The sequence below is a fragment of the Pleurodeles waltl genome, chromosome 1_1, assembly GCF_031143425.1.
Source record: "Pleurodeles waltl isolate 20211129_DDA chromosome 1_1, aPleWal1.hap1.20221129, whole genome shotgun sequence".
Classification (NCBI taxonomy): domain Eukaryota; kingdom Metazoa; phylum Chordata; class Amphibia; order Caudata; family Salamandridae; genus Pleurodeles; species Pleurodeles waltl.
Genome location: NC_090436.1, coordinates 667752394 through 667767956, shown reverse-complemented (window position 1 = coordinate 667767956; position 15563 = coordinate 667752394). Strand labels below are relative to the sequence as shown.

At 44.1% G+C, this 15563-nt stretch overlaps 1 protein-coding gene across 1 annotated transcript in view; it reads right to left on the bottom strand.

Annotated features, from left to right (window-relative positions):
* The window catches only part of LOX (lysyl oxidase), a 134185-nt gene extending 120286 nt beyond the window's left edge, over positions 1–13899 (bottom strand). Inside the window, exons 1-2 of the mRNA XM_069227010.1 lie at positions 12951–13899; positions 12272–12380 (exon numbers count right to left, since the gene is read on the bottom strand). Of these exons, the coding sequence (XP_069083111.1) occupies positions 12272–12380; positions 12951–13680 (839 nt within the window). The 5' untranslated portion in view covers positions 13681–13899. The remainder of the gene's footprint in view (positions 1–12271; positions 12381–12950) is intronic.
* Positions 13900–15563: the final 1664 nt, after the last annotated feature.

Sequence of the window (15563 nt, the reverse complement as noted above, 5' to 3'; positions counted from 1 at the left end):
ATTCAAACCGCCATCGCCACCAACTGTAATGTTAAAGAATCTTTGAATGAAAAACTGTGGGCATATCTTAATACACCACATTCCACCACAGGTCTCTCACCGTTTGTATTACTTAGAGGGAGGGAATCTAGATCTAAATTAACACCATCATGGATGACCATCCCTCACAAGGAGGTGAAGATTGATATTAATGAGTTGAAAAAGAGAGTCTCTGAGAAACAACGTATTCAAAAACTTAATTATGATTCTCGTAGAAACGTGTGTGAGATATTAGTTAATGTGAATGATTATGTCCTGATTAAAAAACCTTGCAAAGTGCCCAAAGGAATTTCCAAATATTCTTTACCTGTAAAGGTTTTAAGAGTTTCTAAAGCTGCTGTACTTTTAGAGGGGAAGGGGTGGTGGAATAAAAACTCTATTATCCCTATTTCTCCTTTACAAGCTGACATTTTTAAACAAGTCTATGCTGGACGTGAGGAGGAGGCTACTTCTAGCGGCATATTTATAGACAGACCTATCAACAAAGAAGACAGGACGAATCCCATGCAAAGTAATTCCAAGGATCAAGTTTTTGTTTCCCGTCATCAGGAAGGATTGGATGTTCCTGATTTATCCTCGTCGGTTGGTCCAGCTGTAGAATCTCTACATACACGCTGCCATAGAATTGTTAAGCTTCCGTCGAAATACAGTGATTATTGCTTATATTAGTATATGTATTAGTATATTTATTATTATTTGTATTCATGTATTGTTGCACTTGCCTCTGTTTAGGTATTATTTGTATGTACCTTTGTTTAGCTGCTGTTTCCTTCCATTGTTAATATGTTTTTTCTTTTGCATTGTGAAGGAGGAAGATGATGTAGCATTGGTATTTATTATTATTTGTATTCATGTATTGTTTGCATTTGCCTGTGCTTATTGCCTCTTTTCTCTTTTACCTTTTGTTAGTATTTAACTCTGTTAGTTCCATTCCGTTCCTTTAATAGAACTCCTATGTTAAGGTTCTGTATTCTGTTGTGGGGCAGTTGGAGGCTGACTTTCATCCGTTTCAGTCGCTTCTCTGCCTGCCGTGGATCCCTGATTAAACCTTACACTAAACACGCTTCGTTGGTGAAGGATTTGTCTTTCGTTACCCTACACACGTATAGCCCACATTAGAAAATAAATTAAAGGAAAACGGTAATTAAAACAATATGTTTAAGAATTATTGAAGGTCATCAGGGCAAGACTCTCTTCAGAACAGAGCTGGCTCTATCAGGGGGCAACCCGAAAGTCTGGGGCCCTTGGCCAGAGTCCACTTTGCCCATGCCTTAAAACATCTCTGCCTTTATAACTGGATGGCCTGCTATGATCAAACTATGGCTCTATTCTTCTTGCAGCCTCCAGCGGTTTGGGATGATTTGAACATGTTTCTCAGGGCTCATTTTGGGGGTAACTAGTGAAACCAGATGAAGATCCTTGCCCACTATTTTCGCAGGTAGGCAGTTTGTTCTATCCTGTCGTGACTATATCTGAATGATTATATATACACTAAGAGGACGAGAGAAGCCATTTCCTTAGCATAACCGCAGCTTCCCTATGTACATTAATCCTACCATAATGAGAGAGTCCTCCTATCTTCTCTATAACCTGCCGGGTGGTTGTTAATAGACCCTGTCATGGTTTGTACATGCATTCATGCATAAGTGTGAGTAGTCCACACTCTTGTAGTTCAAGGTGGTGAAATTTACCATTATTCTAAAAGGATTGAGATAAGAGTGGTCCTGAAGAAAGCCCACTGAATCAGGTGGGCAGAGAGTAGGGCTGAAACAATTCGACCGGCCTGTGGCTTGTGGATCAAAATACACCTTTATAAATTAAGCTTTCTATTTCATTTTTAAGCTTTCCTAAGGTACACAAAATAAAGAAGGTAGGGAGGAACTAGCAGGCATAAATCCCTTTAAACATAAGTGCTTCACTAACAAACTGCGTCAAGCCCGCCCACTCACACTAGGCGTAGTGGGTGAGGATCCGATGATGAAGCATGCCATGGGTGGTAGGATCATACAGAATAATATAAGAAATTCCCAGCTGCTTTCAATAATCACCCGGGAGGGTATAGAGAAGGTGGGAGCACCCTCTCATTGTAGTAGGTTATATCTATATGATACCTTGCATAGGGGATCAGCCAAAGCCAATACTGGCTGGAATTTCCACACAGTGATTCCTCAATTGACCACTGTGACCAGTAGTATTGCTCTCTGACTTTTATGTACAGCATTACATTGTGTGTTTCAAGTAAAGTACTTTTTATTTTTCTTCCCAATAACTTTTTATTGGGTTTTTAAGCAGTATGATAATGTCTTACAATCAATTATTCACAGATCCCATCTGACTGCCATCCCATCCTTCAATTACCCTTCCTATCTCTAATGCTGTCTTCCTTTTCATAAGCCCTCCCATCTAGCGTGTCTCATGGGTTCAATTAGTTCTCTATTGAAGGAGTGAATGTTCACTGTCCAACTACATTATTTGAAGATTATCCTTTTGGTTTGGAAGCATTTTTTTAAGGGTAATATTCAAACTGTTGCAACACATTTAGTCTCACAGGGTGTACTGGTATTATTTCATTTAAGTTAAATTGGATAGCAAGCGTTTCCATCTCCTTTTCTTCATGTCTTCAATCAAAAGTTCATTTCATTTTTCATAAGATAAGAAATGCCATATCCTATAAATACTATTTCTTTCAAAAAATAACTGGCTGTACAATTATTTATCAATTGAGTTTATACCCCACACCACCTCCCTACGTTTGCCTGGAATTGCTCACCTTCGTTACCCTGAGGGCAAAGTGCTAAAGGGGTGTAGCTGGTGTTCAGTTTTTGCCACAGTCCAAAGGTCAGCCACAGTGGTAAAAAGTTCGCATTTTCATGGGTGGGGGGGCGTGGCCTACTGCCAAAAATGGTGGACGCATAGCTGGGGAGCTCCTGGGCCTCACCAACGTCATTAATCTTCTGGCAACAAGAATATCTGCCTACAGAAAACGCCCTCACTTTACCACAGTGCCACAGATAAACAGCAGAAAGTGGTGGGTTACGTTCATTGTCATGGCAGCTCTGCTAAATCGTCTGGGCCTTGCTGTCCCAAAACCAACCATGCAGAAAGGCAGAACAGGGGATGAGCACGGTGTGTGCGGAACCAGGAGCATTATCCTGCTCCACAAGAAAACAAACCATGTAAAGGAGACAGAGATCTGATCTCTGCTCCATATATAGTCAGACGGACCCAAGGGCATGCACGGTGAGGACGGAGAGGGCTGTGCTTTCCTGCTTGTTGAGACACCGAAAGCTGAAAGGCAACACAGAAAGCAGCTGTAGGTTATTGAAACCAGGTGACAATTGAGGAAGCTTTGGCTGTGACTCGGGAGGCTGAGCTGCTACTGGCAGCTCCTGCAGGCGCTTGGACGAGGTCAACTGGGGTGCTACTGGAACAGGAGGTGAGAAAGGTGAAAAAGATGGGAGGAAAGAAGTGTGCGAAGGTGAGATGGCTGAATCCATGAATCCAGAACAGTGAAAGAACAGTGCCTAGAGACCAGCACTTCTGATCTCAGTATACTCAAAGACGAATATAACAAACTAGCTGACAGGGTAAAAACTACTGGGTCCTCCATTGTCACCCAATTACAGCACCAAATAGACACACTGCAAGAACGAGCAGAGGATGCCAAAGGTAGAGTGGGATAAAATAACGCTCGAATTATTGGACTGCTAGAGGGGACTGAGGTACAAAAATCCACAAAATATGTTGTGGACTGGCTAAAAGCGATAGCACCAACTGATCTATTGGCCTTATTTATGGTTGAAAGAGTTCATCGGGTACCTGCAAAGAAGCCACATCCTGGAATGCCACAGTGCTCAATGGTGGCCCGAATCCTAAATTACAGAGATCGAGATACCCTTCTCCAGAATATAAGAGTAGCAACGCCTATTATGATTGGCAAAGCTCGGGTTTCCATATTTCTGGACTATTGGCTCTCAGTCGGGTGGCCAAGCACGGACTTTTCACGAAGGCCTCCCCTATGTACTATTATTCCCAGCTTAGTACATGACATAAAAGTCATTTTTTTTAAACGCCTGATGCAATATGTGACTTGTTAGAGCGCCACTTCCCACACTCACAAATATCGGGAGAGTCTCAGATGTCACCATCCACGAAGAGACAACCACCACAGAGAGGGCGCAGAGGATCAGAGCGACAACCGCAGGAGAGGTCTGCTCTATCCCCACTATAGGTCATGGAGGGACAGAGAAAAGCCATCCTACCAGCAACCTTGTTCTGGGGCCCACGTTGCCGACCCCCCGCACCCCTGACTCTGCCTCCTCTTCGAGTGGTGCATCCAGCTTGGACTCTGAAGGCAGCGTTGCACTATTACCCTCTCATCACCCCACAGACAGCAAACAATCTGTAACACTGAGATCCTCCCATGTATGTATAATATAGTAGAAGAGAGCTGATTCTAGGAAGGAGTGGAAGGACAGAGGTTAGTCTCCATTATTATCATCAGAATCGACAGGCTGACAATCTGGAGAGTTCAGAAATAAATCCCAGCTAACATTCTGGGTCCATACCCCACATAAGAGTTTGGGGAGTGATGACTTCAACACCTGCTACACCCTATTGATACAGAGTGGCCCTTTACTGAACAAGGAGTATGAAAGGGGACAAATTACCTTATGTATATTGTCTATTCTTGATTATGGAATGATTGGATTTATCTAGATAGCATTGCTCAATGTGGAATAGCCCAGAACCCCGCAGGCGATTGCAGAATAGGTTTTAATTTTCAGGTTTGGTCGTGCAAGTTCCAATTGCTGGACCTAGTATTAAGATTTGTTCTGCCGTTGTTTACACAAATGTGATATCTTCCAGATTAACATATATGCATCGATTTAGCCTTCCCGGGCAGAAGCATGACTCAATATTTCTTACTGGTTTAAAGTGTCAATGTCAGTGGTACACCATTATAAAATTCTTACCTGAACATGTATAGGATGGGGTCTATACAGAAACAACATAGAATATTAGCTCAATATCACTGTCATAAGGTACATGTGGTATATTAACAAGAAACACAATTGACCAACCATTAGGTCCAAAAACTATGCAAGAAATGGAAGGGGCAGTTATACCATACGTCATGCTCTGCTTTCGCATGCAGGTCAGCAATATGGATCTGTTCCAGGATTCCCCTGACTATCCAAGACACCAAAATAGATGCAAATGGCAGGTACGTGCTGCTTCTGGGTACACGGGATGGAATTCCAGTAGTGTTGGGATGTATACACACCCCAAATACAGAGCAAGATGTATTCCTCACACACCTATATACTGCCGTAGCAGAGTGGGCACCATATCCCTCGATCAGAGGGGGGGGGGGAGGATTTTAATGCTATCCTTGACACTTTCTTGGACCGATCACATCCCCCGTGACCAGGCACCAAATCATACAGACAAGCAAAAACATTACAGAATTGGGTACAATGTTTAGAGTTATGAAATGTGTGGCGCAACTGTAATGAGTAAATGCGCAGTGGGTCAGACTATTGTACACCTCTCCTACAGCACCAGCACGTACGGGAGAGTACATCTCAGTTCCTTATGATATCTCCTGAGGTAATTGATAGGTGTGCCCATTGTCCCCTTTATTATTTGTAATTGCTTTAGAACCCCTGGCACAGCATATTAGAAAAAAAGCAGTAGGCTGGAGGATACCAATAGGGCCAGTGAAGCACTCATTATCATTATATGCTGAGGATATTATACTGTACACGAAGGAAATCCGACGGAACCTTACTGGAGCAGCCCAGGTTTTCTCTGACTTTGAGTCCCTGTCAGGTCTATGAATTAACAGTGCTAAATCATACACTTTCTGATTTACATAACATGCAATGACAGACAGACTGCCTTATGGTGAGGAGGAAATACCAGTGCTGCTTACCACTTTCTGATATCTGGGAATACAGATCTATAGAACACCATCAGATTTATTGGGTGAGAATCTACAGAGAGGGATCATTTCTCTCCAGTCACAAATTAGTTTTTGGATAACACTCCCACTCTCTGTGCTGGGTTGACTGGCGCTCACCAAGATGGTGATGCTACCACGTATTTTATACTACTTTGTAAACGTGCTGGTATTGATTACTGTCCGTTATTATAAGACATTGAACAACCTACTTATTGATCTGGTGTGGGGCACCAGTAGACGAATGGTAGGCCTAGCCAAATTACAACATTCCTCGGAAACGAGGGGTAATGGGAGCCCCAGATTTCAAAGCCTACTGTATAGCAGGCCACCTGCAGTGGTTTTCCTACTGGCTAGCTGGGTGGAACCTGCAGGAAATAGACTACACACGGGCATTATTAGACAGAGGCAGATAGCACTGCCTGGTTTGCCCTGGATTCCCAGCCTCTAACGGGACTCCCCTCTTGCTCTGCTCCACCCTCATGTATTGGAGGCTGGCTATGAGATACACCACCTTGATGATACTGTATGCTCCAAATATCCCACTGGTGGGAATCCCTGCGACCACTGGAGTGCTTCCGGACATTCAACTGATCACGTGGGAGCAGGATGAAGTGACAATAGGAGCATTGTTTAGAGATAGCATGCTAATGCACCATACTGACTTCACCATTGAACAAAGTATACCAAACTCTCTGTTCCTGACACACGCCAACTTACACGCTGCCTGAAGAAACACTGGGCCCCATCCAGCAGAGAACCTCTGACCCATGCGTTTGTGCATGGGATACACAATATGGGACACGGTAAGCATTTTATACATTGGCTCTACCGAGTATGGCTCTTTGCTGAGAGGTGAAGGGGGCCTGAGGTAAAAACTGATTGCCATGGAACGAGATGCTATATTAGAGTCTTTCAAAGCACTGGATGTTATAGGCACAGACACTGATTGATTCCTTGCGGGAAGGAAAACCTGGAATGTATGAAATTCAGGTAATGTCTATGATGCTGAAACGATCACGTCAGTGAAAGGGGACAGATACTGTCACATGGGGCTGTGTAGGTCACTGTACCACTTGATACTGTCATGTTCCCAATGTATCACGCCTTTCAAAGACTTTCATAAGTTTTGACTATATCACCAAATTATAAAGACACATGTTCGGCCACAACAGTATATACGGGAAGACGTCCAAGTTGAGGGAGCAGGAGATGGCATTTCGGGGTGTTAATAGTTGGATACAAGAGACAAATTCATTCAAAACTCTGCAATTGTGCCAGTATAACCTGTCATTTCTCCTTACATAGCAGCAGCATTAAGGCCTCACTAATACTGTACAACATGATGACTATGGATTAGCTAGAGGTAATGTCCACTAAGCGAACTGTCTGCATTGACATGTTAATATACGACTTGAAAACAATAAAGTTTGTTAGAAAAAAAAGTTGTCAGTGTTAGAATTTGTATCGAGTATCCCTTAATTGGTTTCATGAAAAGTTACCACAAACATTTTAACGTGTCCCCCTCCATCTTGTCACATATCCCGCAGTCTCAGCATGGATCAGCTTGATACTTGGGGCCAGATGTAGGAAACGTTTAGCGAGTCGCAAACGGCAAAAATTGCCATTTGCGACTCGCTAAACGCGTTTCCCAATGCAGAAATGCATATTGCGAGTCGGTACCGACTCGCAATATGCATTTCAGAATCACAAATCGGAAGGGGTGTTCCCTTCCTATTTGCGAGTCTGAGTGGTATGCAATACCATTTGCGACCGCGTAAGCGGTCGCAAATGGTATCGCAGTTACCATCCACTTCAAGTGGATGGTAACCCACTCGCAAATTGGAAGGGGTCCCCATGGGACCCCTTCCACTTTGTGAATGGACCCAAAAATATTTTTTCAGGGCAGGGAGTGGTCCCAGGTACCACTCCCTGCCCTGAAAAAATACCGAAACTAAAGGTTTCGTTTTTTTTTTTTAAGTGCAACTCGTTTTCCTTGAAGGAAAACGGGCTACACTTTAAAAAAAAAAACTGCTTTATTGAAAGCAGTCACGAACATGGAGGTCTGCTGACGACAGCAGGCCTCCATGTTTGCAAGTGCCTATACTCGCTATGGGGCCGCAATTTGCGACCCACCTCATGAATATTCATGAGGTGGGTCATTGCGACCCCATAGCGAGTTGCAGTCGGTGTCTGAGACACCGTACTGCATACCAATTTGCGAGGTGCAAATTGCGAGTCGCATGGACTCGCACTTTGCACCTCGCAAATTTTTAAGTTGCTACATCTGGCTCTTGATTTTGTCCATGCACTTTAGCTGGGTATTTTCAAATGTCATTTGCCATGGCTTCAGATCATTTAGAATGCGGCCACTAGATTACTTCTGGTAGCTTCCAAATTATTCAGACTGTTTCCAGGTCGTTTTATACGCCTTTTTTCAGGTGGCAGGCAGATATGTCACAGCTCTTCTTTTCACAGAAAAAACTGACAATGTGTCTGCATGTTCACTGAGATCTGCCTTTCCCCCTCTGTTGGTCTTGTCTTGCTTGCATAGACAACGGAAGGGATGTGGCCCCTTCTTGTGTTCAATTTGATGCTGAGGGCCTCACATGTTTTGAGCCCTGATCCACATCATCACATCTCAACTTTTGAACGAGATGCCAAAAAAAAACTTGCAACTTTCCCACCACCAATTATGTCTTGTGTTTAGCTTTCTTCTTCATGCCTATCCCCTACGTCACTTTCAATGCCATGAAGCCATCAGTACTCTACTAATGGTACAGTACAGGACAATGCAATGTCACAATGAAGAATGTCATGTGCTGGAGAGATCCTACACATAAGGGAAGATCTTTGCCCAACATTAGCCAACTCTATAGCCCTTCCAAATGACGTCAGACTCTGGCTTTTCTGGGTTGAGAGCTGCCGATTCAGGTGCAGATTCCCTTCGTAGAGGTGACATAATTCTCAGAACTGTGAATCTGATTGTGACTGTTGACACTCCCACTGAGATGTGCACGATTGCTTCCTATGGAATTAAAAAGTCAGTTGTGCCCAAAGAGGTATGACCTGTCCTCAACGAATGAGTAACATTCTTGTAATTCATTGAATCATCTGACAGCAAGGGCCAGGCACACTGTCTCCCACTGTAGAGTTCGCTGTCACAGCCATTGAATACAAAGTTAGTGCCCTGTTGTGACTTCTGTCTCTAATACTGGTCATAAACACTGATGCATTAATTGTGTGCTTGTCCTGGCTTCTGGTTTCCATTTCAGCGACAGCGTTCCAGATGAAGACCAATGCTGCGGAAGTGAGGGATCAGGCCTTCAGGCAAGTTGCTCCCCATCTAGAGGGTGCTGTGTTCAAATCTTCAAACTAGATAATGAAACTGCCCCTCAGGGGTAAAAGTCAGCATTGTAGATTCGAAGACATCAAGGTGGTGCACATGGCAGAAACCCAATCTCCCCCTCAAAATCAATTACCAGGAAAGTGTATGGTACCTTTCACCTGATAACAGTGGATATTATAACTGTATAACAATATTGAGCATCCTACTAATGGAACAGCCTTAGTTTCACCTTAATAAATAATAAAGCTTTATTACACACTGCCCAGAAAGATACCAGTGCCTGATGTCTTCAGCAGAGGGTGATATCTACTGTAGTTTGCAGTTATAAGCCCAAGTCGAAGGAGAAGGGGTGAGTGCTTCAGAAGGGGAGGGGCAATCGACGGCTATCCATGCCTAATAGCTATTTGGTGATCAGTCGATAGCATCTATTTCGCTAATCTCATCCTTCAGAGGCAAACAAACAGGCCAACTGCCTACGTCATGGCCCTGCTTCCTGCTCTCACTGAACATAGAACAACAGTAGTTGGAGCCAGGGTTCTAAGCATTATGATTGGCTTAGCGAATCTCCACACTGTACAGTCCGATAATATATTTGTTTAACGCATGTAATTGTAATAACCTTTTTTGCTTCCCAAACCACAAGTCAGGCTTCTTGTCGCAACTCTGGACAGTACAGAAGAGGGTCAGGAAATAAGAAGCTAAATTAGTTGGTGAACAACTCAATTATTAAGGCCGTGATTGTGATGGTGTTGGTAATATATGAAGTTAGCAGTTTCACCATGACTGACAAACCACTTGTGCTGCATTTAGAAGCACTTCCACAACAATGGATAATAATTGGTGGTAATTCAGTAACCTCCTGCCACTACTGGAGCAAATTACTCCCAGATGTTTTTACAATCATTACTTGGAGGTAAGCAGGTTTACCTTTGTCTCCCAATAATTTGCTGAAATATTTGTAATGGGGTAAAATAGTTGGTAACGCTATTACTGGACATTTTTTAAATTCCAGAATGTCTTTTTCAGAACAAAGGATAGTTTTCAACACTGCTGATTTTTTGATAGCGAGTTCCAGAGAGAAGCAGCTTGTCCAGGATAGACTCTTCCACCATTCTGAAGAAAACAAGAACTTGGTTTTACATATCACTTCATTCTGTATTTTTTCTGAGGCTCTGCACATCAGATTTGTTACTATTATTAAAATTGTGGTTCTCAATTTACCAACGATGGCGAGATTTGATCCTGTAGCCTTTTTATTAGGGCATTGGCCAGTGGCAAGGGTTCAGCTCACTGAGCCAGGATCATGGGCTGCTGTTTTTTGGGTTGCGGGAGCCCTGGATCAAACACTGCCCACATCAGAGGAGCACTGCTGATGCCAGTGCATTATCTCATGGCAGTAGATTAAGGTTGTACCACTAGTGTGATCAATATTCCATCTACCCGCAGGTGGCAGTTCACACTTGGTTGTGTGTCAGCATACTGAGCGAAAATAGAACGATATTTAAAACATGATATTCTGGTAGAATAATAAGGGGTCTCCAACGAGTAGCTTTTGAGCTATGAGTGGCTCTCGAGCTACCCATAAGTAGTTTTCCTGTGTGTAGCCCAGTCTACAAAAACTGAAAAGTTTATATTTAAAACAAACATGTTAACTTGTCTGATGTGGTCAGTATTAAAATTCTAATTATATTCGTAGCTCTGGGATATTTCCATCAACATAGGTAGCTGTTACTACAAAAATGGTTGGAGACCATTAAAGGGAGGAGGTTTGAACCACCGGTGCGCTGAATCTTCCTTTCACCTTCTGACAGCAGTAGGTGATCTCCTGTGCAGAGAATGTTCTGAGATCCAGCCCGGATCTTTTATTCCCCGCCTCTCGAAATCAGTGGTAGAATGTAGTCTTGCAGTTCCACTCAGGTCACTCCAACCACATTCTTACAGAATCATTGCATTCGCAACCTGGTATAATATATTTGAGGAACTTTGCCAAATATTACAGCACAGTGAGGTAGCCTTGGAGTTTTCTCTTGCCGTTTCTGGTGTGTCCAGATGGTGCGGTTCTCACTCCCTCTATCGGACAGTTAGGGAAGATGTTTGAAAGCCGAGGTTTCTTCAAAAGTTTGAGCGGCCATCGGAAATCACAAGTCTCAAATATATGCTTACTAAACATGTTTTACTCCTTTCTACTAAAGTTCTTTTTGCTATCGCTCCGACTTGGAAAATTACTAATGATAATCTTTATATGTGAAATCGAGAGATTTAAGTTTTTTCAATAAGGTAAACGAAAAAGATGCGTTTTGTACATCTTTATAGAGAAACCCAAATACAAATATTTACTACGAGTAAAAAGCAAAACTGTGCGGAATGGAGGCATAAAAAATACGGGTTAGGGAGGGTGATAATTATTTTTTTTAAAGAGCTAACATATTGAAAACGTAGGAACAAATGGAAAAAGAGGAACAGAAAAATGTATTAAAAAAAATCAAACCCTCAAAATATTTACGTACATTCATGCATTTGTCTGGAACACAAGAAGCGTAGAGGTGTAACTACAGGGCTACTTTTAAAAGGTCTGATGTTGATTCTCGACTTTCCCCCCTTTACAGTACTGTGTGATCCTGGGCAAATCATTTTATCTGCGTCAATTACTCGATTTTGCCAGACTGGATGTGTGTTAACGGACCAAACACCACCATTCAGTGAGTGGTGTGTGAAAATGAACAATTTACATGTGTAGTGTAGAAAAAAAGATTGTACTGAACTTTCGAAAAGCTGACAATAATTCTTGCAGACAGAATGCGGCAGCCAGACTGTGTGTGTTGCAAGTAGGCTGGACGGGAGCCGACAAGGCAGGGCTCTTGCTTTAGAAGCACACTGTGGGACGTGGCTGAACATACCAGAGAAGAGTCGAGACCTACCTTGCCAAGCAGTTCTCCTCCGCAGCACATCTAAGGTTGTACATGGCAGCCCTCTGCACGTATATGGAAGCCTGGATGTAATACGGGTCGGGGACCAAGTCAGGCAGTCCTGCATATCGGGAAAAAGACACCCTTGAAATATGTACAGTTAGAAATGAAATAAAACAATAATGTCAGCCGCTTCATCTATGCTAGGTGAGCGCAGACCACACTCAGCTGTGAGATAACGTGAACATATGCGTTTCCTGAGTATTAGTTGTGTGTACAGTGCGTTGGCTGTGCGTTAAGGGGATGCACGTTCCACATCAACACCGGTTTAGGGAATGCCAGGACTGAAGCTATTCTTTCTATGAGTTGGATACTTTTCATTTTATTCCTGTTATGATACTTTTAGAAGACGATCGATTGCACCCAATCGTACTTCCTGAGCAAGACAGTATATGTGATTCAATATGGCCACCAGAGGACCCAATAGCACCTAGAACGCCATGTTTTAGTCTTTCTTAATTCAATGCATTTTAGGTGGAGTAGCTTTAGTTTATTTGAATGTACCCTGTTCGAAATAAGTACAGTGGTTTGGGTTTGGTAAAAAAGGGACGTCTACGACTGGTGACATAGTGTCCCCAGAGACAAGGGAACCCTAAACTCTAGGACAGAACAGATGTGCAGTGCTCCTTACCATGCTGAAAGTACCGGGTGCCATAGCCAGGCCTCTCCCTCTGCCTTGGTCTCTCGTAGGTGTCATAATAGTTGTAGTAGGGGTTGTCCTCGGAGTACTTGTACGGGTTGGAGGGGTCATCTCCCACCATCACATCTTCTCTTGGCCTCAGGTTGCTCAGTGGAAGGCTGCCTTCGCTGGTTCCATTACCTCCTTGAGAGGTAGCTGCATTTTCTGGTTTTGATGGCTGCAATGTCCCTAAACCTCTCGGGGTTACAGAGGTAGCTTCCGACTGCCTCCCTTGACCTGCTGTCGAGGAGGCTCGCCGGCTGCTTCCTTGGTGGTGGCCAGCTTGGAACCAGTACCCTGGTGGTGATCTTCTTGCGCCAGGCTCAGATGCATTGGTTGAGTTGTGCGTCTGGTTTCCAGAGGAATTGACCTCTGTTCTGGGTGGCACAGGTCCATCTGGGGTACCGGAGCTGGCAGAGCCTGAGGAAGAACTTCTGTTGTTGCTGACCAGGACGATGGGGTGCTGGTGGCCAGTGGGGCCCTGCTCTCTCCTCCTGGGAGGCTTGTACTGTGAGCCCAGGCTCAGCAAGCTGAAAACTCGCCCATTGTTCTCCCACTGAAGCCTTTGCCTCCACGCTATTGGGGGAGGAGGGTTGTGCTGGCAGTTCACATGTGAGATACAAGTCAAGTAGAAGTACACTTGTAGCTGTGCCAGCAGAAGACCACACAGGACAAACCCCATTTTCAATTGTCTATCACAAAAACAAATAAAATCCCAGAGAAGCAGCTGAAGCCCCAGAGAAAAATCTCAAGTAGAGGGTTAGATACTAGCACAAAAAATGTGGAATATTAAAAAAAATCAGCATTTGGCTTTTTCCTCCTGAAGCGAGCACAGAAGAGTGGGCTGGGAAGGGCAGCTGCACGCAGGCAGCCTCTCATCTTCCTCTGCTGACTTGTGTCTGGAGAGAGAGGAGGAGGAGGGAAGGGTTTTAAGGATTCTGGCACTTTTGGCGAGTTCTACAAAGCTCCGTGGAAGGCGTCCTAATTGCTATTCGTTCACGTAATACTTTTGGAAACGTGCAGACCAGCATCTTCCACATATGCCCCCACCACATCTCTCTGCCCTCCCACCCCCCTTAGAAAAACACACGTAGGTTTCTAGCGAGAATGAAAACATAGCATTAATCTGGGGCGGACACAAAGGAATTTTCCTGGGATGCAGACTCGACGAGCCATTGCAGGGGGAGGACAGAGCCAAAATATGCACAAAGAGTGGACTGCCTTCCATCATCAGAGGAAAGGAGGGGAACCGAGGGGGAAATCATAACGGAATTATGTATCTGAGAAATAAAAGGCCTTCTGCGATGTTCAGCATAATAGCAAAGTACTGCAGACCAAAGGAGAATAAACTCAATCCAGTCACCACGGAACGGCCATCATGTTCTCAATTGAGCCTCAATGAGATCGATCCACTTTTTCATCAAGAAATGAGATGACTCCTTGTCTAATGCGAGGTTGAAACCACTCTGTGTCAGGGAGTCAGAGCGACGTGTGCATAGGGCCAGTGTGTGGTTATAGTACATCATGGACCAAAGTGCAGTATATTGTCTTTGGAACGCCAATACATATGCTAATTTGCATTCAAACCAGCATTGTTGCAGTATACGAGCTATTAAAATGCTATTTTGCTAAGGAGAGCTAGACAGGCATGGGCACAGGGCCATGGAGATATGAACAAGAGGCTGGTGAGAGATGGAGCTCAGACTGGGGAGGCAGAACCGGAAAAAGTACAGAAACGGGGTCAGCGGTATACTGGCTGCGGTCTGGGAGGCGCAGGAGACACGGGCTTGAGGGGAACCCAGGTCTGAGGAGAAACGGAGAAAGAACCAAAGAGCAGTGCTTAATTTGTAAAAAAAAAAAAAAAGGTGACAGTGCCCGTATCGGGAGACCACTCCCGTTTGTACCAGCCATTGTCACTCTCAGCGCTGCCAACTATAGTAGCTACACAACTACTAACCATCGCACTCCTGCAAGTCTGACAATCCTGACTATTCAAGGCCCCCCAAAGCTGTTAGAATGGCCCTGACAGCAGATATTAATCATTTAATGTATATTGAATTAAAAAGCAACGGTTTCTGTGCTCTTCTCTAAATTAGAGGGTGCCAGCATGTGTCAGACTGTCATAAGTGCTGGTGTTGACAATTACGTGCCGGTGGCGAGCACCGGAAAGCACTGGTTCACATTAAGCACTGCTAAAGAGACATGGGCCTGGGAAATTGCATGCATTGTGATGAGGATATATTTTTCTGAGGGCGGGGCCACACCAACAACAGTAGGACAGACACCTCCATGGCGCTCGGGCTTTCTGCCTCTGGGGCCAGGGCCAGCTCTAGGGGAGTCTGAGTGGTGTGCCACACTGGGAACTGACCTGAGAGGGGGCACTGACCTTAGGGGAGGGGGCACTGTGCTTAGCAATAACTAACAATTTAAAAGCACCTGAAGCAAAGTTTCATGTGCACCAGCTCTCAGGCAACAATAAAAATGCCAAGATAACTTATGTTATTAATACTCCTGACAGATAGCGTTCAGAGTTTTGTACAGTAGCAGTTTAGACTTGCCATAAAG